The sequence below is a fragment of the Gossypium arboreum genome, chromosome 2 (assembly GCF_025698485.1).
Source record: "Gossypium arboreum isolate Shixiya-1 chromosome 2, ASM2569848v2, whole genome shotgun sequence".
In the NCBI taxonomy this organism is placed as follows: domain Eukaryota; kingdom Viridiplantae; phylum Streptophyta; class Magnoliopsida; order Malvales; family Malvaceae; genus Gossypium; species Gossypium arboreum.
The window spans coordinates 108,236,303-108,260,967 of record NC_069071.1 but is presented as its reverse complement, the minus strand read 5'-3'; the positions used below and the strand labels follow the sequence as shown (position 1 = coordinate 108,260,967).

The 24,665-nt window shown below is 28.9% G+C and overlaps 2 protein-coding genes across 2 annotated transcripts; one reads left to right on the top strand and one right to left on the bottom strand.

The window, feature by feature from the left end:
- The first annotated feature begins 5,546 nt into the window (after window positions 1-5,546).
- LOC108459724 (ethylene-responsive transcription factor ERF014-like) lies at window positions 5,547-6,589 on the top strand. Its single transcript, XM_017759127.2, has one exon. The coding sequence runs from the start codon at window positions 5,672-5,674 to the stop codon at window positions 6,302-6,304; it is 633 nt and encodes a 210-aa protein (XP_017614616.1). The 5' UTR covers window positions 5,547-5,671; the 3' UTR covers window positions 6,305-6,589.
- A 3,383-nt stretch (window positions 6,590-9,972) lies between these two features.
- Window positions 9,973-11,876, bottom strand: LOC108459545 (E3 ubiquitin-protein ligase RZF1-like). Its single transcript, XM_017758932.2, has 2 exons — window positions 10,481-11,876; window positions 9,973-10,240 (listed from the first exon to the last, which is right to left on the bottom strand). The coding sequence occupies exons 1-2, from the start codon at window positions 11,622-11,624 to the stop codon at window positions 10,197-10,199; spliced, it is 1,188 nt and encodes a 395-aa protein (XP_017614421.1). The 5' UTR covers window positions 11,625-11,876; the 3' UTR covers window positions 9,973-10,196.
- Between the last annotated feature and the right edge of the window lie 12,789 nt (window positions 11,877-24,665).

Below are 24,665 nucleotides of genomic sequence, written 5' to 3'. Positions count from 1 at the left end.
CCAAGGCGGATAGTAAGTTTTGCCTCAAGTCAAACCTCCGGATCAATGCGACATCCCCAAATCTGGCCAACCGTAAGTATGGCATGACCCGCTCGTCCGGATCGTACTTAAGAAAATGACACCACAACTTCAAAACCCGATAACCATCTCAGATGGTAAATTTTTAAAAAATATGATAAATCAATTATCTATATAATTTAAACATAAAAAATATATTCAAGAGTAAAATTGAAAGGTTGAGAAACAAAAACATCACACTTATATTATACCAACGTAACCATTCTAAGTATTTTTTTTTTATTTAAGTTAAATTAAATAAGTAATGATATATTAATAATAGAATGAAAATTTGTCATAAAATATTAAAAATAACACGTAGAAATCAAATGTGATTATTATATCCTAACCATAGTTAAGCATTAAATTAATTAAAATAAATATATTAATAATAAAAGAATGGGAGAAATTATAGGAATATGAACTGGGACTAGTAAAATTACAAAAAAAAAAAGAAATTCATTGAGCAACAACTCAAACTCCACCAGTGTAAAAAATAAGTCCAAACCAGAAAGCAACCCAAGAGAAGATGATTGGTTCAAGCAAGTTCAATTTGACACCAATGGCTACAATACGTATATATTTCTAATTTTAAAATTTTATGATATCTTATTCAAATTTTAAAGTGAGTAATAGCGAAAAATTGTTTTTCAAGGAATACTAATATTTTTTATGTGATAAAATTTAAAAACATAAAGTATTTTTAAACAAATACTTATGTTTTCTAGTTATTTATAAATTAACTAGTAAATAATCAAATATATTAACTTTTATTATTATTGTTTTAATAATATATATATTAAAATTAAAAGAATTTTTTTCATAAATCAAGCTCGTCAAGTAATAGTTTTATGTATTAATCCCTACACACCGCCTAATAAATTAAGTATGAAATTAGTAAAAATAGAGTAAAGTTTTAAGTAAGTCGATTTTAAGGGTAGTTATTTAAAAAATGAAAATATCCTAATTTATTTTTATAATATATCTATTCTATTATAATTTGTGTGATTAAATTAGATGTTTGGAGGTGAGTGCTACTAACTTTTTTTAAAGTATACAAATACAATTACAAATAATGTATATCTAAATCAATTATAACAAAAATAAAGTATTACAAAGTATAATCAAATTAATAATCTAAAATGTTCAATGAAGCTAAATAACAACTAATTAGATATAAGTATTTTAAAGCGGTCAAAACATGTTCAACAGAGTAGCGATTAGCAAAAAAAATTAGGAAACTAAACCGAATTTTTTTAATTTATAATAAATTTTACTGTTTAAATCGATCATCGATGAAGTGTGATCCAGATTTACTCCGAAGACATCTTCAAATCTGTATAATATAAAAAACAAACATACAATACAATTATTTATTATATTACATTAACTATAAAATATAAAAACAAAAAATAAAATTTTATCAAACGTATTTTTTTTTTCCTTACTCAACTTCTTCATCTATACAAGGGGGACCAAGCCCCACCCATATATATAACAATTTTTTTTAAAAACAAAACAATAAAAGAGTCAAAATAATAAAAAATATATTTAATATATATATTTTAAATTTATATTTATATTTAAATTTATTAATAGCCACATCAATTGACATGATGTGACAAGTTATAATAAATATATATATGTTTTAATTTAAACTTTAAAATTTAAATACATATTTTAATGTTAAAAAAGAATTTAAAATAATATTTAAAATTATAAAAATATATTATAAAACATTTTAAATATACATTACAAAATTTTTAAAATTAATCATAAAACAAATAAAAAAATAAAATAAGAAAAAACATAAAATTTCAAAAAGTAAAAAAGGAAAAGACAAAATTTTAAAAAATATCTAAAATATTATGATTTCTTATATTATTAAAAATTATAATTTTTAAATGTATTTAAAATTGTGTTTAAAATTTTAAGAAATAATCTCAAAATACATATCTAAAATTTACAAATATATATATATTAATAAAATATTTCAAATTTTTAAAGTTAATAATAATAATTAAACATAAAAAACAAAACAATAAAAGAGTCAAAAAAGAAAAAAAATTTAATATTTATAAAATAATATTTAATATATATATTTTTAAAATTTATATTTATATTTAAATTTATTAATAGTCACATCAACGACATAATGTGATTAGTTATAATAAATATATATATTTTAATTTAAACTTTAAAATTCAAATATATATACCTAATGATAAAAAGAATTTAAAAATAATATTTAAAATTGTATGTAAAATTAATAAAATATTAAACATACATTTCAAATATTATAAAACTAATAATTTCAAAACTAATTTGAAAAATATATTTTTAAAATTTATAAAAATTAATTTCACAAATATATATATAAAGTTAAAAATATTTTTAAAAATAATAATTAAAATTTTAAAAAATATTATAAAACATTTTAAATATATATTATAAATTTTAAAATTAATAATATAAATTAAATAAGCAAAATAAATTAAGAAAATAATATAAAACTTAAAAAGAAAAAATCTAAGAAAGAGACAAAATATAAGAAAAAGGGTAAAAAAGTAAAAAAAGTAAAAAAAAATATAAGAACATGACAAATCAGAAAAATGGTAGCGCCATTTAGAATGGCTCCACCCAAAAATGGAAATTTTTTTTAAGTCTCCCATTTTTCTAAATTTTTTAGTATTTCTCTAGTATTTTATATTGGTGGCACCATTCAACATGGTTCCAACAAAAAATAATTTTTTAATACCTCTGGCTGACTTGGCAAAGTAGTGATGCTATATCATATGGCTCACCATTTTTCACTATAGAAAATGAATTATTTTTGTACATAATTAAAAGGGTGGGTTATTTTAATAATTAATTTATTTTTTAGGGCTGCTATTTTATAAAAAAGCCCCTTCCTAAAGGATAGTAAGCTTGGGGAGTTGTTTAGATGTGACTTCTACGAGGGTTTCTGAGTATGTGAAACTGAGATCATTACATGAGATGAACTTAATATGACAGTCGTCGTTGATGGTATTATTCGCTAAATAGTGGGTGATAATTCACAATTAATTTAAGAAAGGGATGCCTTCTTGATTCATTCTTTTGTTATTTATTATTAGTGTTTTCCCAAGTGTATGACAATGAGCAGGATGGGAAAGAGACCAGGGAGACGCAAGATTTGTACGGGTTGCCGATACTATTTCTTTTTTCCACATGAATTATCATTGGGAACAGCATTTCAGAGCGTGTTCACGTTACTTATTTTCTGTCTGTCACTGCCCTTTCTCATTATCAAACTTTATTGCATATGCAGATATACAAAACACTTTATTATCTTTTTCTTAATACTTGTACGTATTCAAAACTATAAAGTTCATGACCAAAATGGAATTTCAAGTGCTTTACTGTTCAGTAGAATGTGTATTCATTTCCACATTATTGCCTTACAAACAGTTTCCTTATCTTCTGCCTTTCTTGACCTTTCTACATTGCTAGGCATATCAATGCCCATTTGCCTGACAATGTCTACACGACCAAATACAACCAACTAATATTTGGCTCATCCCATCTATATACGTGTTTTGGTCCATAATCCTGACATTAGAAAGGGTAATTTGTCCCCCAAAAAGAGGTTGAAATGCATGTGCACCCCCATGACAGGCAAAAAGCAATAGACCAGTAGTTGATTTTGGGTGTGCAATTAGCAGTACCCGAGTGAGAAACTTGGGAACAAAGTCAAGTCATGCATGCCTAAGCAGCTAACCAAAACAGCTTCAAACGGTTGATAATTCATGTGTTTTTTAATTCACTCTACATACTTTAAACAGAAATTTGAGTTTTTTTAATGTTTACATGAGAACTGATGGCCGAGAGACGCGGTTTCAGAGCTGCGAGACAGAGCAGCAATAGCTGGCTCTGCCTGCCTTTATCTTTCTTTTCTCTTTTTAGAAATATCTTACATTGCAATGACTGTTTTATTGTGTTTTTTTCATATCTCAATTATAATTGAATATTAATATGAAAAAATGTCTGACATTCTCCCTTAAATCCATATATAAGAGCTATTATACATGTTATATTTAAAAGTTTTTCATTTTTCTACCTATATAAGATATGATATTCTAAAATCTTTTAAATATATCCACCCTAACAGCTGATTAATAAAAAGCCTGGAAAGTGCCTATGAAGAATCCTATGTTTCTCTCTCCCCCATTTTCTCTAAACATATTAGCATATATCAAATAAAGAAAAGAGTATTTAGCCATGACATGAACAATAAAACATAATAATAATAAAGAAGTTTGCTGGGTGTCAACTGGGGTGGGAGGTGGCTTGCTAGGTAAGTCTAAGAAACTCTGCAAACAGCCATTTTAACTTCAAATTTTTAATAATATTTTTAGTCTTTGATTACTGCATGTCTGCATGTGGAGTTCCTGAAGTGCATTAAATCCAATTCAACTGCCATTTCTATTAGAAGTTACAGCAGAGATATAGCCATTGGGATGTGGAAACTAATTGCATACGTTGAAGCTGATGAATTCTTTCTACAAATGAAAGTCTTTAAGGAATAACTTGTCCACATTAATGATGTAATATTGAATGTTTCAAAAATGGTTTCTAGCTGTAATTTGTCAATGAACATAAACTATTTGACCTCTAATCAACAAGTAGGTTGAGTAAGAGGTTCGCAAATTGACATTTCTTCACTGCATTTGGTATAAAAATATTGGATAAATTACATCATTAATTACCAAATTATTAGTAAATTTTTGTTTTTACCACTTAATTAAAAAAAGTTACAATTTGGTCACTATACTATTTGAAAATTTTTATTTAAATTATTGGAGTGTTAAAATTAATGCTATATGGTTTTTTTTGTTGGCAATATTTGCACTAATCAAAGACTTTCTTTCCTCTTCTCTTCTACAATTTAGGCTCTTTACTGAGGACATTACGAATCAGTGGACCGCATTCAAATAGTTTTTTTCTCCAATCTCTGACGTTAATCGTTAGATCGACGTGGACTTAAAGTAGATTCTTTTACCCGTCGACGGGTATTTATCCACCGTACAAATTACCGAATAATTGTCGCTTAAAGCTCATCGGCAAAACTTTCTTTTAAAAGAAATTTAACCACCCGGTAAATTAAATAAATTTTTTTTGAATAATTCAATGACTTAAATAAAATTTTTTAAATAATTTAGTGATCAATTTATAATTTTTCTTATTGAAGTGACCAAAACAAAAATTAACCTATAATTTAATGATTAATAGGTATAGTTTACCTAAAAATATTTTACTATACCAGCCAGCCATAGCCATAGAGCAGGAAAGTGATATCGATTTCCATTAATATAAAGCTTTAAAATATCTGTCTGTCAGCCATTTCTATGTTTATTTTTTATATTCATATATGTGGAACCATAGTGATTGACCAAGGGATCTTCTAACTTAAGCCCCTCACCCCCCCCCCCCCCATCTATAAATACTACCCCACATTCATCTCTTTAAAAGAAGAAAAAACCAAAAGCATTTGATCCTTCAACAAGTACACACTGCAATTTGTTCATCATCAACTTATATTGATCTTTTTTTCCTTGAAAGTTTGTCGTTGGCAATGGTGAAAAGGGATCAACAAAAGATATTACAAGCAGAAGCATCAAAGCAAATGACACCGTCATCATCATCATGCAAGAAGAAGTACAAGGGTGTAAGAATGAGGAGCTGGGGTTCTTGGGTATCAGAGATTAGGGCACCAAATCAAAAAACAAGGATTTGGTTAGGGTCTTATTCTACGCCAGAAGCAGCTGCTAGAGCCTATGATGCTGCACTGTTATGCCTCAAAGGTTCTTCTGCAAGTCTCAACTTCCCTAACACATCCCTTGATTACATTCCCGATACCATTATGTCTCCTAAATCAATACAAAGAGTTGCTGCTGCCGCAGCAGCTAATTGTTTCCCTGACAATGGCATTAGCAGTGGCACCACCCCACCAGTATCTCCTACACCATCCTCATTAGTTTCTTCCCCATCAATGGCTTCTTCACCGTCTGATCAAGTTGATGATGTATCACTGATACAATCACTTGAGTCTATTTCCATGATGGAACCATGGTACACCTCCTTTGATGACCTACAATCTCCAAAGTACATTGATCAAATGTTCAACTTAGTTCCATTTGATCCACCGACAGTGATGGATGATTTTTATGAGGAATTAAGTGATATTCGTCTATGGAGCTTTCCCTAAGGCAAAGTCAAGGGATTTAACCATTCTTTTTTTTTTGTCCATTCCTATTCATTGATGATCTTCAGTTGTTGCTTGAAGATGTTACTGACAGTGACATATATTTCATATATATTTAATTCAAGTGTATTTTAGAAATCCCACAGGGAGATGAAAACATTTTTTTGGATTCTCCAATGGGGGGGGGGGTGTTATACATTCAATTTATGTATAAATTATGCAAATTAAGTGTGTCATTTTCAATGTTATCAATAATCAATGGAAGAAATAAGTTTTTTTCTTGTTAAATGCTAGGGTTTTTCATGCTACACCTATTCCATTTACTTTCTCTGGCCTTTGGAAACTGTGAGGGAGACCCCCTGTTTATATTGTTTATTATTTTAGAAATGGGTAAAATTATAATGCAAACTTGTATTAAGAGTTAAATTATATTTTATTCTGTTTATTCAAAAATTGGTAAATTAATTCATGTACATTAAATCAAAAAATAAACTAATTCTTCTAATAAAAATTGTATCCATTTCTGTTGTTAGAAATTGGTTATTATACATCAGCATGAGGTGTTCGTGGCATGTTGCATGTCATTATCTGATTATTCTATCAACTACACCAATCTTTAACAGTATAAATGGATGAAATTTTTAATAGAAAGAACTAATTTGGTCTTTAATCTAATGTAGAAGGACTAGTTTGCCTATTTTTATTTTTTAAGTGAAAGGGGCAAAATACAATCAAATTCCTAATACAAAGACTTTTACGATACTTTTACTGAAATTATTGACATTGTTGAAACTTGAAACCATATTAAAAAATTCACAGTTCATACTATCTGCCATAAGATCATAGTAATTTCCATTAATGGACCACCAACATCCAAATCTTCTCTAGATTTAGATGTTGCTAACTTGTTCATGACATGCCTTTTCAAGTGTATAGGTTTTTCATGACAAAAACCGACAATCTTTCATGAGCATAGGTAATAAGTAATTCAAGTATTATTATAATTATTATAATTGATAGCTATAAAATTTTAATATTTTAAATTAATTTCTAATATTCTTTTATATTTGCATATCAACATATGTATACATATATGACTGATTAAGAGGCACAATAAGTGATGAAATGGGGTTGTTAAACAAGCAAGAAGGATATATAGGTGATTTAGGCCAAATTACATTGAGCATTATCCAAGTGTGTGAACCATATGTGTTGTCCTGTAGTGGAATGGAAGGCATGGGTTCCCATCCCCAATTGTTTCTTCTACATTGTATTTGGTACTCCCTCCTGGTTCATTGCTTTCATCTCTAGTCTGCTCACTTTGGACTATGTCTATTCAGAGGGACCCCATCTCTTCTGTATTCAATATATGGGATGCTGGGGTCTAAATTTTGGATCTTTGGTCCCACTCAGACTCTGTATAGATGAAGTTGTTGTGGAAGTTGAGCAAATCAAAGTTTTCTATAGGAAAATCCTCTGTTTTTGAAATTCGCAACATCGAATTTAGATATTTTGAATTCGGATAATATTTGAATTGAGATATTATAATTTTAGGACAATATTTGTTATAGATACGTGGGTTTGTATTAAACATACATTTTTTCAGAATTTAACTTTTTTTTATAATATTTAGATGTTATCCTAAAGAGATAAGGAGCTAGTTACAAAATGTGTTTTACTATTATGAGTAAGAATCAAATCTCCAACCATATAGTTAATACACTAAGTGAGTAACCACCATGTCAAATATCGTGATTTGTTGATAATTTTACTTTAATTCATCTATTTATAGTTGAATAACTTGTTTAAATAAAAAATTTGCAAAAAGAATATAAATTATAAAAAATATAAAAATTCTAAAATAATAAAAGATTTATAAATTTACAAAATTTATAAATATATATAAATATAAAAATCTAAAATTTTGTATATATCCTTAAATTGTGGATTGCCCTCCCAACCTATTTCACCACCTTAGTTCTTTCACAATCATCATTTTATCATCATCATTATTGATCAAAATATATATAGAAATCAGAAAAGAAATTGATGAAAACCTAGTTGAAAATGCTAGCACTATCATTGTTTGCGATAGCATTGTCGTTGATGATATTCATGATAGTTAACGGGTTTTTACGATAGTGGGAGAGATAACACTTGCGAGCAATGCAAAGAATTATAGTTTTTGTACTTTTTATAATATTTTGTACTTTTTAATACTTAGAAAAAGAATTATAGTTTTTTTTATATTTTCATAATTTTATATCATTTTTATATATATATTTTTTGTAAATTCCTATTATTTTTAATAATTTTCTGTAATTTCTTATATTTTTGTAATTTTAATAATTTTTATGCTTCTTTTAAAACTTTTTAAAGGAAAAAACACTCACATGATATATGGAAAAAAGTAAACTAAATTAAAAACAAAACCCTTACATTAACAACCAAAGGGCTTAATTGTTAGGATTTTCAACCATTCAAATGCTCAATTGGATATAATTTTTTTTGAAAGATTTAAGGTGTGTTTGATAAATAAAAAATTTTAAATACTTAAATTTTATTATTAAATTTTATAATTGTTGAATTTATATTAAAAAGTTGTTTGATAAATTAATAAATATAAATACGGAATATAATTATATTGTTTGATAAAACTAAATATTATTATTTTAAATATTTTTAATCTTAATCTTATTAATATAATATTTTATATTATTTTAGATAATTTTGAATAAAAAATATATGGTAATTTAATTATTTCATTTTTAATAAAACAATTCATTTTAATTTTTTAATAAAATAAATCAATTTTGTACTTTTTATCTCTTAAATAACCGTTACTTATCTTATTTAATAACTGAAATTTTTATATTAATCAAACACACCCTTGATTTTTTTTATTTTTTATTATTATTATTTTTTAAAGTGTACGGGCTATTTAGATATTTAAATTTATTTTCTTTTGCTGTCATCTGTTTTTATTCTATTTTTCACCGCCGGCGGCAGCTTTTGTTCATTCACTTTTCTGGGCCTTCATTCTGGTCTTCATTTATTCTATTGCGGTATATGATGAATTTTCATGGATTCCGTACTTGTGTTAATGTCGATCAGGTTCGTGGGAAAAATAAACTAAATGCTTGGACTCGCTTCGTTTGCTTAGGCACTTATACCGACATGAACGGACTTAACAGTAGTCTAAGATCTGTGTAAGTTCATTGTACACGATAGAAAACAGATAGTCCCTTTGCATTTTAACTCCCTCAAACATTTATAATTTACTTCTCACCTTTTAAGAAAATTTTCAACCTCGCTGTTGATTGTAAATGGAGATATTACAGCACCAATGTTTAAAAAATGGATGGGAGCATGGTTTTAGTGTGGGTCATCTCGAAGCTGCTGGAAAGGCCTTGGCATGTTCGATTCCAGCATATTTTGCGCGAGCCTAACCAAGTAACGGATAGCTTAGCGAAAGCAGGGGTGAATGCGCCGCCACCCGTTCAAGTCGTTGCTGTTATGCCTGGGTTTCTCCGGGCTTTGATTGATCGTGATCGAGATGGAGCGCCTTATAATCGCGCTACTGCTGTCATGGTTTAGCGGCATATTTGCAGTGTTTTTTCACTTCTTATTCCAAAAAAAAAAAAAAAGGATTGAAGATTAAATTGATCACATTTTTAATGTAAAGAGCTTAAAACATATATATTGGTATGGATGTTAATGTAAAGAGCTTCAAAGATCAACATCTTAGATCCGATAATTCACTAGTTTTCGGTTGAATCAATTCGACATTGTGTTCCTTAAAACAAGTATTTGGGAGAGATGATGAAACTGATGTTTTGCAGCTTTTAGTGATTTTACAGACAGTTATTTTGAAGTGAATAGCTGCCTAAAAATCCTAAAGAATACAGCAACGATGCGACCTTGATTCAAGTTCAACTGCTGGAAAACATAGTCAAACAGGATTTCAGTTTCTATAAATAGCAATAATATATGATTTACATCAATGGCTGCATCATAAAAATCTAATTAACTGAGCATAATATTTGTTTCATGATCATCTTTGGACAGCTTAATGTTTTCACAAAATCAAATCAAGTTCAGGCCTCATCTTATTTAATTGATTAATACAATATATATTTCATGTATAAAATGAAATCACTTGGAATTAATTTTCATTACCAGGGGACTCGTCAGTCTGTGGGTTAATTCTCCGATGCCTCCGATGGAAAGGCCACAAATTGCTAGCCAGTTGCCTAAGCCTCCAACATCTTCTACCGTCGTTGGAAGAAACCTCAGGTTCGGAAAAATAGTCACTGCTAGATAGTTCATCGGTACTGCTAACCGGCAATTGTTCATCGGTACTGCTAACCGGCAACTCATGGCGGCAAACAGGGCAAGAATTGTGAAGCCTTAACCAAGGCACAATGCAATCACTATGGTATATATGGTTACAAGGCAACTCCCTTGCCTCCCCACCAACCTTGAATTCCTCCTTACACACCGGACATTGCGAGTCGTCGCGTAGATGCGATTCCGTGATTTTTACTGTCGGAATCGCGTGGATAGTTGACTCCGGGGCTGGGGGTACACCTGGCCTGTCATTTTGTGTCAGTTGTTCTATCAACTCATTTAGTCCGGGTCCAAAAAAGAAGTTCCTTGGATCAAGACCAGGGCCACGGAGTGCAGGGATTTCATGTGGCAAAGTTGGTTCAGCTTCGGGTAGGCTAAAAGAACCCGGCTGCCGAACAATAATCCAAGTAGGACGGCCTAGAGATTCAGGTTCTTGTTCTCTATCATCAGTTCCATCTAAACTCCGGCTTCTGCGCCTACGAAGACGCTCCCGAGGCAAATTTTCACCTTCGGATTCTGGTAAATTGTTCGGACGACTCAACCAACGCCTTTCCTGAGGTTCTTGGTTATCAGAATTACCAAGACCGAATAGCCTGATTGGAGGATACATAATAAGAGAGAGTGCTTCCAACAGACGAGCTTCAGGGGATGGATCAAAAGCAGTGAAGTCAACCATCCTAGGCCTGTTGATTTCCATCTCGCAAATAAACTGACCAGAACATCGAGGGCAGACAACCTCCTCCGGAGGATTCGTAGAGGCAATCCGAACAAATTGATGGCACTGGTAGCACCAGTAATGCTGGTAGTTCCTCCCAGGGGTTGCACCATTGGCCCCATTGGCCCCATCGACCCCATTGACCCTAGCTCTAGGTGCGCTTAGAGACATGTTCTTCTTCTGGTTTTTAGATGTTTTTCTTTTCTTTTGATTTATTTGGGTAATGGTTACGAAACCATCATATATATTATTATACATGAACCAAGATATGCAGAAAAGTATGGCTTTCTAGGGTTGCACAAAGCAATTCTGTCTTTCTGGGTTTTTCTTTCTATTCTTGATGTGTGTATTTATGGCCTTCCAAGGTCTTAGTTCACATTGTTATCTTACATGCAAAGGAAAGGATGAGAAAAGTTTTTGGAAAAGGGATTTTGTCATTGGAAGGTTTTCCAGCCTTTTGTGTTATTATGAAATAATATTTTTGAATTTCCAGGGGAATTTAATGGTTAACTTCCCTGGAAAGAGAACAAACAACACCAATTGTATGTTAGAAATAAACTAATAAAAAATTTAGGTATGTTGCTTATGTATTTATTCTTAGTTACATAAGGAATGAGTGTGCTTGCCCCACCCCCCAAGTCAGGTGGAAAATTTTCCACCCTATAATTCATAGTCACTGTCCAGGAAGGGATGGCATCATCAGTAAAAACCAATACATCATTTGATGCAATGTTAAATTGGGTTCATAAGCATCACCTCATCACCAGCATTAATTAAGCCTAACGTGGTTTGGGTGATTTGGGAGCTTAGCTGTAGCTGTAAGGGATTGGGGGGGGGGGAGGGTTTGATTTGGGCAGACCCATCATCATGAGCAGAAGAAACAGGGTCTTTCTGGGTAGCTGTTGTTGATTCTCCTATGAGACCTGAAGAAAGAAGAATCAGAACCTTTTCTTTTCTTTTCTTTTTTTTTTTTTTGCTTTTAAACAAATTTATTTATAAACTACATACATTAATGTAATTATTTCTTCTCCAATTTCATATCACTTTAATTCTTCCTCTCCAAATATTTATTTCATTGTTTTTCTAAAGTGAAACCAAAATACATCCGGTAAATTTAAATTTTGATCCTTATATTTCATTCAAATTTAAATTTAGATTTAATTTATATACTTTAATTTTGACATAATTTGATACCTCAACTTTTATAATGTCATTAGTTAGTCTAAATATTTTATTCTAATTAAAATGATGTGAATTTTTAAGAATTATTAGCATTATTAAATTTTTTATTAAATTCAGATCATTACGATATTTTTTGGTATATGGATACCAAGTTTATTTTATTTTCTTCAAAATGCCACACCAACACAAGAGTTTCTAACAGTGTTAATAAATGGACCTAAATTTTGAATTCGAAAAATAGAGAAGCTAAATTCTAAATATACAAAGAGTACAAAATCTTTGAGATAATTTTAGCCTTTAAATTTTTACATTGTAATTTAGTCAAAAATAAATAATCAATTCAACACAAAGCGTAGGCAAAGACCATACTAATATTCTATAATACTTAGTTTAAAAAGTAAATAAAAAAGTAAAATTTTGTATAAAAATATAAATATAAAAATTTATAAATACTGCTTTTATAAAATTATTTGTAAAACAATAAAGTATAAAGTTTATTTCCACCAATATATGTTGAATGTAGCGGTAAGGCAGGTTAAGTTTCAATTTTGAAAAATAATTTATTAAAAGGAAAAATTATGAATCTAAAATGTGAATTTTAAAACAAACATAAAAATACTAAAATAAATAAATTATTTTCATAAATACCAAGAATTATAAACAATTTATAAGATTTACTCAAACAATCTAATTACCTCCGATAAAAATTTTATATATAATTTTTTTATTAATTTTTGTTCTTTTAAAATAATAAAAGATTTTCTTATTACAATTTGCGCGAAGTCTATTGAAAATATAAGTAATTCAAGTCGTTTTTTTTTTACAATGGTTGGACAATAATTGGGCTGCTCTTCATAATATACACAATAATATCTCATAAAGCTATTTATAAACAATAATTTTATTTGTAAAATCTTAAAAATTTATAAAATTTTCTACAAAATTAAATTTTGCATCGGGTAAGATTTAATTGCACCAAACATCCCCAAATTATAACCCTTATTCTAAATTAGCCTTCAAACTTTAAAACATTCTAATTACATCCTCAAACTATTAGTTTTATATCAATCAAGTCCTTCAATTATTAAAACCGTTAATTTAATCGCTAAATTACATGTCAAATCTTATGTGACATAATTTAAAATAAAAATTTTAAAGTAAAATATTATCATATAACTTTTCAAAGTAAAACTAAAAATAAAAAAGAGTGAGCGATAAAACCTTTTAAAAGCTTCAAACCTCAAAATCAATATTTTTATAATATCCATTTTATAATTTTTTAAACTTTTCATTTTAAACTTTGTCACACATAAGATTTGGCATATCATTTTTAACGGTTAAATTATGATTTTAGAAATGAAATAACTTTATTAATATAGCATCGATAGTTGAGGATGTACTTAGAATGTTTTAAAGTTTTGAGACCAATTTATATATAAGGTTATAGTTTGAGGATATATAATGTAATTAACTCATATTATAAAAGAAGGAAGAAAACATTGAATTTTAGGTTAGTTGTTTAAATTTCAAAATACTTGTTTTAAATTATTAAACATTCTAATGAACTCCTCAATACACTTTTTTGTATTTGCATTATTGATTCCTGATGCTCTATTTTGAATTATAATTTACTACTAATACGATTTATAATTAAATCAATTAATTACTACAATAATAAATAGTGAATATTTACTGCTTAATTATAATATCAACAATTCGTTTCATATTTAACCTTATTAATTTGCTATATCGACAGCATTCATAGATTATAATTTTGAAGTAAATTGATGTCAAATACAACAATAAATACATTAAAGGAAGCATATTTACATTTTAATGTCAATATAAAAGGCAATAGAAAAATCCTTAATATTGATTATGAATATTAAGTTAAAATTTATGAGAAATAAAACAACTATTACGAAATAACTTATATAAAATAAAATCAATATTCAAATTCCATCTTTCTTGCTTCCATTTTATGCATGTATGAAGGCCCATAAATAGAATTCGTACTGGGATGATGAAACACAACAAACTATTATAAATCAAATCGTTAATAGTTTAAGGTTTTTAACCTTATTAATTTCCTATTTTAATTTTATATCTTTTAATTCTATTTTTCATAATTTATTTTAACATTAATTATTCTCTAATTTTTACATTAAGATTATCAAAGGAATCATTCACTGAAAAATTGAAAATGAATTAGAGAATGGTCGAACAGTTGTAGTACGAGGCTGAGATGTACGATATTGTACAAAAAGCAACTTAAAATTAATGAAAAATTGTTGAAGAGCTTAGAATGAACAAGAACATTATGATTATTTCTCAATAAGATTTATGAACAAGAATATTATGAAAATTTTGCTAGTTGTTGTCCAGAGGTGTAGTGAAAAATTTTAAATTAATAAAGATAAAATTATACTTTAGTCTCTTTAAAATTAATAAAAAATTAATTTAATTCTTTAAAATTATAAAATATAAATTATTAAATTTTACTATCATAAAAATTATAATTTAATTTTAGTGACCTTAAAAGAATTTCTAATTATCAGTCTGGGCAGATTCCAATATATACCTTTCTCCCAGTTAAGGTTTATGGAAGTGGTCCACTAATGGTTAACTTACTATTAGGAGTGCTTATAATGTCATAAAGGAATCTTGGGATCATCGACACCGCATATTTGGTTGGTTATTCGAAACGTGGAGGGGCTACAAAGAAACAATGCCAGTTTGTTTAATATGTGGATGCAGCTTGTTTAATATGTGGTTACACTAGTAAGAATGCTTTACATATGCTCGGAGATTGCCAGTTTGGTCGAGAGGTCAGGCTCTATGTTCTCCCATCTCATGCGGTGCACAATTAATCTTTTCTTCATACTTCTGGTTTCTCCTAGTTTTCCTTAATCTTATATATAGTTGGGGTTTGTATTATAATTTTAGTTGACATGATCAGACATCTCTGTGAGACCTGGGTTTTTTGTATGAATATGAACATTTGGAACCTTGCATGTATAGTGTTGCTCTATCGTATCAGCCTCATTCCTACTCCATTGTCTGTTTTGAATTTGATGTACTGGTATGCATTTGTGTAGCAAATTAGCATTTGCAATACATATATTGTCGCAGGAACTGTTGTTTATCGATAAAACTTTGCAAAATAGCTAAATTATCATTTGATTTCATTCTTCAAGATACTGAAGGGGTAATCCACTTTTTGAGCTTAGCAATTCTTATTCTTTTATTCAAGTTAGTCAATGAATTCTTTTAAAATTTTTTATTCAAATTAGTTCATGAACTAGGTAACTACTCTCGTATTATAGCTTGAATTTCGTTTAGGTCCAAGTTTATCCTTAAACTTGATAATTGTTCCCACTTTAAAGCTTGAATTTTTTTATGCAATTTTTTTCAAAAGAAATATTAAAGACTAAATTAGACCCAAAAAAAAAGTTCAACCATAATGCGAAAATAATTTTTATGTTTGTGCCTCAAAAAGTGAATTAACCTAATCGTGGAAAGCAATGATGCATGTTTGAGAGAGCTTGTTTTTTATATGGTTAATACGTCATTTAGGGTTTGGACTTGACAAGTGTTCTCACATTAGAATCTAAATTTTTTTCTTGTCCAGGTTAATTTTTTAACTTAACAATTATTCTCATATTGGAGTTGGACTTTTTTGTCCAAGTTATTCCTTAGTATTTCCTTAAAAAAAGTTGGAGAAAAAAAGAGTTTAAGCTCCAATAAGAGAACAATTGTTAAGCGTATGTATGGAAACTAGGAAAAAGAAAATCCAAGCCCCTATGTGGATATAATTGACTAGTTTAAATCTCAATATCAAAACAATTTTAAGTTCAAGAATTAACTTAGATAAAAAAAATTCAAGCCCCAATGGAGCCATTGCTTAGCCAAAAAATAAATTAACCGTTATTTTTATGTGTCTAAGGAGCTAGTTGTCCATTGAAAAGTGCTTTTAGAAAAAAATTGAAAAGTATGGTAGAAAAATTCAATAAAAAAGTGAGGTTTGTGAATTTTAGTGTTCTCCGTTATTGTTAAAAAAAATGTGATTGAAGGTTAAAATGTTCTTTTTAGACAAGATGGTGAAAAGTTAAAATTATTTAAGTTATATAATATTTAAATAATTTAATATAATGGCACATAAAATATAAATTTTAAATATATTTTAATTAATTGATATACATTATTTATAAAATTAATGTTATATAAAATATTTTAAAACTTATATATAATAATAAATTATATTTTAAAATTAATTTAATAATAAATGATTTTTAAATAATTAATATAATGATACATGAAATATTTAAATAATTTAATTTAATTTTATATATTATTTAAATAATTAATATAAATAAAAATAATTTTCACTTTCAAATACAAAATTAAAGCTAAAAACAATTAAAACAATCTTAGTTTTCACGTTTAGATAAAAAATACGTTCTCTATCGCAATTTTTTATTGGGTGGAAAAATATTTTTAGAATCCAAAACCCAATAAAAAAGGAGTCCTGAATTAGACAGGTGGAAAGCAAGCTTGAGAGAGTTTGTTAAGATTTTGGCAGTGGGCTGGGCCTATATGAGAAAATTGGTTGAGCCTCCAAAGCCACATTGCTTGCTTGGGAGGAACCTTTTCTTGCCTCTTGGCTTAGCCTACTAATTATTTTCATTCACATATTTCTTTATTTTGGGTCCTTTAGTCTTTATTTATCAATTTCATCATAAAGTTTCAACTAATTTTATTTCTAATTTAAATAGTTCTCTTAAATTTATTTTTTTATCTCACATTACAATTTTGAGTTAATTTAATAAATTTAATCGAACAATTATAATTTTTAAAGTGGTTTTAATTTTTCTTCACAATAATTTAATATAAAATTTTTGTGTAGCATTTTGATTTTTCAAACATGAATTAGAATAGAGCCTAATAGCTGCAATAGCTGAATCATTTAGAATCAATCTCATTGGTTCAGATCAGTTTAGATCTTTGATTTTTAAAATTTTAAAAGATTTTGATTTATTTAAATATTAAAATATATATACAAATAAATATAGTTTAGCTACTGTAGCCTAAATCCACGAGAAGAGGTCCACATTGATGATATTGAAAATTGTTCTCTATTTCTTCTCATGATAAATATCTAATTGGATTATTATCCATTTTAAAATAAAATAACTTCATAAGTGAGTTTACGATGACTTTATGTTACGTGTTTTTAGACATTAGCAATATTTTAAACTAATTTGTGACTTTTTTTTTTTTTAAATTGTATCATTAGTCACTAAATTATTGTTTTGATCATTTAACTAAAAAAATTATAATTTGATCACTGAAATATTCAAAAGTTTTTATTCATGTCATAGGGTTATTAAAATTGATGCTATATAGCTTTCTCTGTTAACATTGTCTGCACCAATCGAAATCCCTTTTTCTCCTTCTCTTTCATATTTCAATTTATTTTTCATGAAACAATTTTAGATGTCACAAATCTGTAAATAAAAATCTAAACAACTTTTTTCTCTTATCTCTGACACTGACTATCAGATCGACTTGGATTTAAAACATGTTTTTCTACTCGTCGATGGATACTGATCCACCATACCGATCATCAAACCGTCCCTTGGAGCTTACTAGCAAAACTTTAAATAAAAAAAAAAAGGAACATAACAGTTCAGTAATTTAAATAAAAACTTTCGAATAGTTCAGTGATCAAATTACAAATTTTTTAATTAAGTGACCAAAATAAAAATTTACTCATAATTTAATGATTAATTATGTAGTTTATTTGTTTACTCCACTAAATGTGTAATCATAATTAAATATTTGTAGCATGTAATTATACCATTGAAAAATATCTGAGTAAATATCATATATAAATAGATTGTAAAAACAAAAGAAATATAGCTTGCAAAATCTGAAAATATTTAGGATTTTAATTAAATAGAGTATAATCCTTTTGAATGTGATTGACAATGTTGTTCCCCGTATCCCCATTTTCAACCACTAATTTGTATGAACACAATTGTTCTCTCTTACCCCATTGATTTATTTGTGTATCTTTTTCTAAAGCTTTTCTCTTATCTATCGTCTCTATCAAACACAGAATTACAAGATAAAAGATATGTTTGTAGGGTTTGAGATAATTCAAACATAGATTTATCAATATAAATTGTGATAAATATTAGTCATTCTCAAGATTTATAATTGATATTTGGTATGTTTGGTTATCAACATTATGTTGCCATCAATATATTTTTTATTTTATTAGAATCATATTATTGTGGTGAAATGCAAAAGCAAGACTTAGAGACTGAAAAATAATTTATCTAAAATGATGATGAATGGCTCAAAATCTGTTTAATTTTGATGGCACTCTTAGATTAACAATTCTCTTACATTAAGTTAAGTATGAAAATTAGTTTACAGAGAAAAACTAGTTGTTCTTCAACATTATATAAAACTTGTTTGAGATGTATTGATATAGTATATTTTAATGTACATTTTAGTTTATTAGTATTTTTAAAATATTTTTCATATATATATATATAAATATATTTATATATGAATTTTAATTTCTTAAAACATATATTGATATACATGTATATATGTTAGAGATATTAATTACTGTTTAGTTAGTGTAACTAAGTAGCGTAAGTTTGTTAAAGGTTGTCGATAGTTAATTCATAATAGTTCGAGTGTGATAGTTGAGTTATAAATACGAATATTTGCATAAACAAATTTTCAGTTTTGCAAATAAAGATAAATATATCAAATTTTGTTCTTTCTTCATTTCTTTTCTTTTCTTTTTTGTATTTTTTTATATTTTCATATTGTTTGAGTGTTATTCATCATAGTATCGAACTAGAATTAGAAATTATTGAATTGGGGTTTGAGTAAGCTTGTTGTTAGAATTGATTTTAAGATCATCACTTTCATTTGTTAGGCTAAATTATAACATTTATAGACTCAGTGTGCAATCGGGGGATGATTCTCAAATGTTGTTTGCAACTCAAGGTACCAACCCATTCTACAATAAGATTATTATGATATTGCTAGATTAATTACTTGTTATGACAACAAGTTTACTTTATTGTTGTAAGTCATTATTTAAACAAATACATTAAAAGTGCTATGAATATTCAAGAGATTTTAGTGAATGAATTTGGCAATAAGATTGAGAATCTGATCTCTCTAGCGTATAAACAACAAGATAGTGCTAGTTGGTTGTTTGCTTCCACTAGCCCCAACATCTTACTTGCCTTGGTTAGGTATACATCTGTGACATCCCAAAATTGACCATAGTTTGGAAGTGGTTTCGGGACCGCTAAACCGAGTCACCGACATGTTCGAACGTAATATTTATTGTCTAGAATATGTGAAAATGCATGTGTGAATTTTGAATTCTTTGATTTAGTTAATTTGATTGTGAATTGAAAGAAAAAGGACTCATGTGAAAGGATTTAAATAGATGTGGCTAATTTTAGGAGATTAATTGTAACGCCCCCTTTACCCGAGACCGTCGCCGGAGTCGAGCACGAGGCATTACTAAACTTATTTGAGCACTTAAACAAATTTAAACAATTTATATCACACTTTCCAGACAAGCTGTCCAACTGCGTTATAGATGTAAAAAAAATCATATTTCGAGTTACAAAACTTGAAATCCAAATCCGTAAATTTTCCCTAAATCTAGGCTCATATATCTACTTACTAATTTTTTTCTAGAATTTTTGGTTGGGCCAATTAGTACAGTTTATTAGTTGAAATCTCCCCTGTTTCAGGGTTCGGCTGCTCTGACCCCTGTTCACTACGAACCAAATTTCTCCATGTACAGAATTCAAATAACAAATACGTTTATTTCTATTAAAAATAGACTCAATAAGGAATCCATACATATATAGTATGATTCCTAATTAATTGTTTACAATTTTTAATGATTTTTACAAATCAGAACAGGGGAGTTCAAAATCACTCTGACCTTGTCTCACAAAAATTCAAATATCTCCTGATATGAAAGCCTTTTGCTTACACTGTTTCTTCTATGTGAAACTAGATTCAATAAGATTTAATTTCATATTTTATTCAACCTCTAATTAGATTTTCATGATTTATGGTAAATTTTCAAACTCAAACTACTGCTACTAACCAAAAACTGTTTTAGTACAAAATGTTGTTAACTAGTTTATAACATCTTTACTTCACTTCATTTAAACTCTATACATGCCATATAAATCTTCAAACATAAAACAAAAGCTACCGGAATTGATCTGGATAGTGTGCTTTGTTGTGTTGATTCGATCTACCCACTTCACTTCAAGTCAATCTACATAAAAATATTAAACACACACAAGTAAGCTTATTGAAGCTTAGTAAGTTCATAGGTTAAAAGTAATGCTTACCAAACATAATATTTCCAAACAATACCAAAACATTTACTAAAGTTTCCTGCGATTCACAACCATTGTTATAATAATTCACATAGTTGAGCTCAACAGTAACAACTACTCAATCTCTTTCATTTGGATCACTTCTCTTTTATTTCTTATAATCAAATTAGGAAACGGCTTACGAAATTGAGTACGTCGTTGCTCAATGCCACGATTCACAACTCAGTATGGTTTTCCTCATTGAAATACCATACCTACATTTTTCAACTCGGTATGGGAAATGCCATACCTACATTTCTTAACTCAAGATGGATTTGATAATACCATACCTACATTTCACACTTCAAGATGGATAATACCATACCTACATTTCACAACTCAAGATGGATGATACCATACCTACATTTCACACTTTGCCATGGAACAACCATGGTCTTATCCAATCAATTCATCACACGTCACGATACTTAACGTACTCAATCCTGCGTTTTTCCTAATTTGCATTTCCACATTTATTCTTTCATTAACAAAATCTACACAATCCCACAACAAATTCAGTATATAATAACACATTATAAACTTCAATCATTCACAAATAAACATCTAAATTCAACCATATGAACTTACGGCTAATTTGTAGAAGATATTGAAATTTAGGGACTATTTCGCAACTTTTTCTTTTCCTCGTTCTTCTTTGGATTCTTGATCTATAATATAAAATATTTCTACTCATTAGCATTTATTTGATTTCTATTTCACTTCAAAATTTATGCTGTTCAAATTTCAAAATTGCACTTTTACCCCAAAATTTACAGCTTTCACAATTTAGTCCGCTCAATTCACCCATCAATTGAACTAATTTTTCTCAATTAACACTTTATTTTATCATTATAAACTATTTCAAAACCTTTTATATTCTGAATTTCAACAGCAACCTTCAATTCACAACTTTTTCACAATTAGGTCCTAAATATCATTTCCTATCAAAATCACTTAATAAAACCACCTTAATATGAAATTAGAACTTAAATTTCATAATAATTCATCATAAAATTCCTTATCCATCCAGGGTAACTTCCAATTTCACCCATAAAATCAAAAACTAATGAATTCTACAAGTGGACCTAATTGTAAAAGTCATAAAAACATAAAAATTATCAAGAAAAAACAAGAATTAAACTCACATGATGTAAAAATATGAAAACCAGCTTTCTCCAGACCTTCTATGGCGTTTTGGCTGAGAAAATATGAAGAAATGTCTGGATTTTTCAATTACATCATTATTTAACTATTAACTTTTATGCTATTTCCAATTTTGCCCCTTGTTCACATTGTTTTCTTGCTTATTTCATACCCAAACCGTCCAGCCATTAACCTTTGGGTCTAATTGCTCTTTAAATCCATCTTTTTAAATACTTAAGCTATTTACTCACAATTTAACAAATTTTGCGCTATTTTCAATTTAGTCCTTTTTAATTAATTAGCCATCCAAACGTTAAAATTTTCTAACGAAACTTTAATACTAACTCAATGACACTCCATAAATATTTATAAAAATATTTATAGCTTGATTTTCAACTTTGAGGTCTCGATACCTCGTTTTGACCCGCTTGACCTAATAAATTCTTTTAATTCACTAATTTCACCATTTCACAAATTCTTCTAAATTCTTACTTGACTCATAAATATTAAATTACTATCTTGTTCAATATTATTTGTCAAATTTGGTGATCTCAAATCACCATTTCCGACACCACTGAAAATTAGGCCGTTACATTAATAAAAAGGATGAAGTAAAATAAATGGACTTGCATGTCAAATAGCCCATTCCTAAGGGTAGTGGCCGGCCATGTCAAGAGTGATGGGCAAGGAAAACATGTTTCAAACATGTTTAGCTAATGGATTATGCTTGAAAGAATAAAGAAATGAAATTGAAAAAATAGGATATGATGAAAACAAAAGAAAAAAAAGTGTTCATTCTCTCATTTTCTCCTTGCTTGGCGAATATACTAAGAAGAAAGGGGGAAAAGCTTGAGAAAATCAGCCATGGGAGCTTACTAGACTAAGGTGTTTTGATACAAGAAGGTATGTTTTATGCCACTCTTGAAAATGCATGCATGATTTGGAGGATTGGTTCAAAATTTTCCTTGAATCTCAAATCGAAACTAAGTTGTTAGGTGAGTTAAATTTCGCTATGCATGTTGTCTTCCTTGGTGAGTGTTTTGATGTTGTTGTGATGAAAGCATGGAGATGAGTGAGTTCGAATGTTTAACAAAAGGAAATTTTGTGCCATTGAGTTCTTGTTGTTATGTGTGTGTGCATGAGTATTCGGCCATGCTATAGAATTTATGTTGCAAAATGATTAATGCTTAATGAGATGTATAATAGTACTTGTGAATGAGCTTGAGAGTATTTAAACAATTAGACATGAAAAGGGTGGTAATGAGGCTGAAAAATTGTTGGATGGTTAATTGGGTAAGGAATGAAGCATTCGCCATATGGGGTATAAATGGGCATAGGTGTTAAATACCTTGTATTGGAAACTTTGATAAATAAGTAGCAATAAATTAAGATGAGATTGAGTAAATTTTCAGCTTAGTTGTGTTAAGTATTCGCCAATAACCATAATAATGCATGTGAATGCCGTATGTTTGTGTTTGATGGAGAGGTAAATTGTTTGATTTAGCTCAAGAGCAAAGGGAACTAGATTGGACAAAGGAAAGGAGAAAGCAAACGAGTAGCCGATTTGGAACCGTTCTACCCCAAACAAAGTAAGTCATTAGCACATATGTTTGATATTGCTTAAATGATTGGAAAATCTATGCAATTGTGTTTAATGGAATGCTATATATGTATAAATGAAATTGTATGTGTATGGAGTGAGGATAATTGTTGAATGTAAAAGAAATAGTGGAATGTGTAGAAAGTTTGCTTTCGGCACTATGTGTGCGGGCAATACGTGTGTATGGTGACGAGATTGGCACTAAGTGTGCGTGCTGGAAATATATGGCACTAAGTGTGCGTGCTGGAAATATAAGGCACTAAGTGTGCATGCTGGAAAAATATGACACTATGTGTGCAAGCTGGAAAAATACGGCACTGGGTGTGCGAGCTCGAAGGGTATGGCACTGTGTGTGCGGGCTTAAATTGTGTGGCACTAAGTGTGCGAAATCGAGTGGTAAGCACTGTGTGTGCGTACTCTATATATATGGAGGGTGTGTCTCCATTGAATTGAGTATGGACAGCGGATCGGGTAAGTACCCCGAGCTCATGATGAATAGAGAATACGTTCATGCTTGGGGTTGAATTTGGTAAGCCTTAAATCTATGTGATGATTGAAATTGTATGGTTGTGCTGGAAAATGAGTTAATGTGTAAAAATGCTTCGATTATCTTGTTGTGTAGAATATGAAATGTGGATGTATGACTTGGTACGAGATTGGACCAAAAGGTCTGAGGTACTATGGTATAGATTCGATATGGATGAGTACCTAGCCTCGTTTGTTGTACATGTTGTAGTAACTTTATCGGTGGATTGATGAATGCTTATGACTTACTGAGTTGTAAACTCACTCGGTGTTTTTCTTGTCACCCATTTTAGGTCTCTCGGACTCGTATTATTTATGTGATCGGGACCGTCGTTGAAGTCATCACACCGCTGAAATCTTGTGGTATTGTTTTCGTTGTTGAAGAACATTTGGCATGTATAGGCT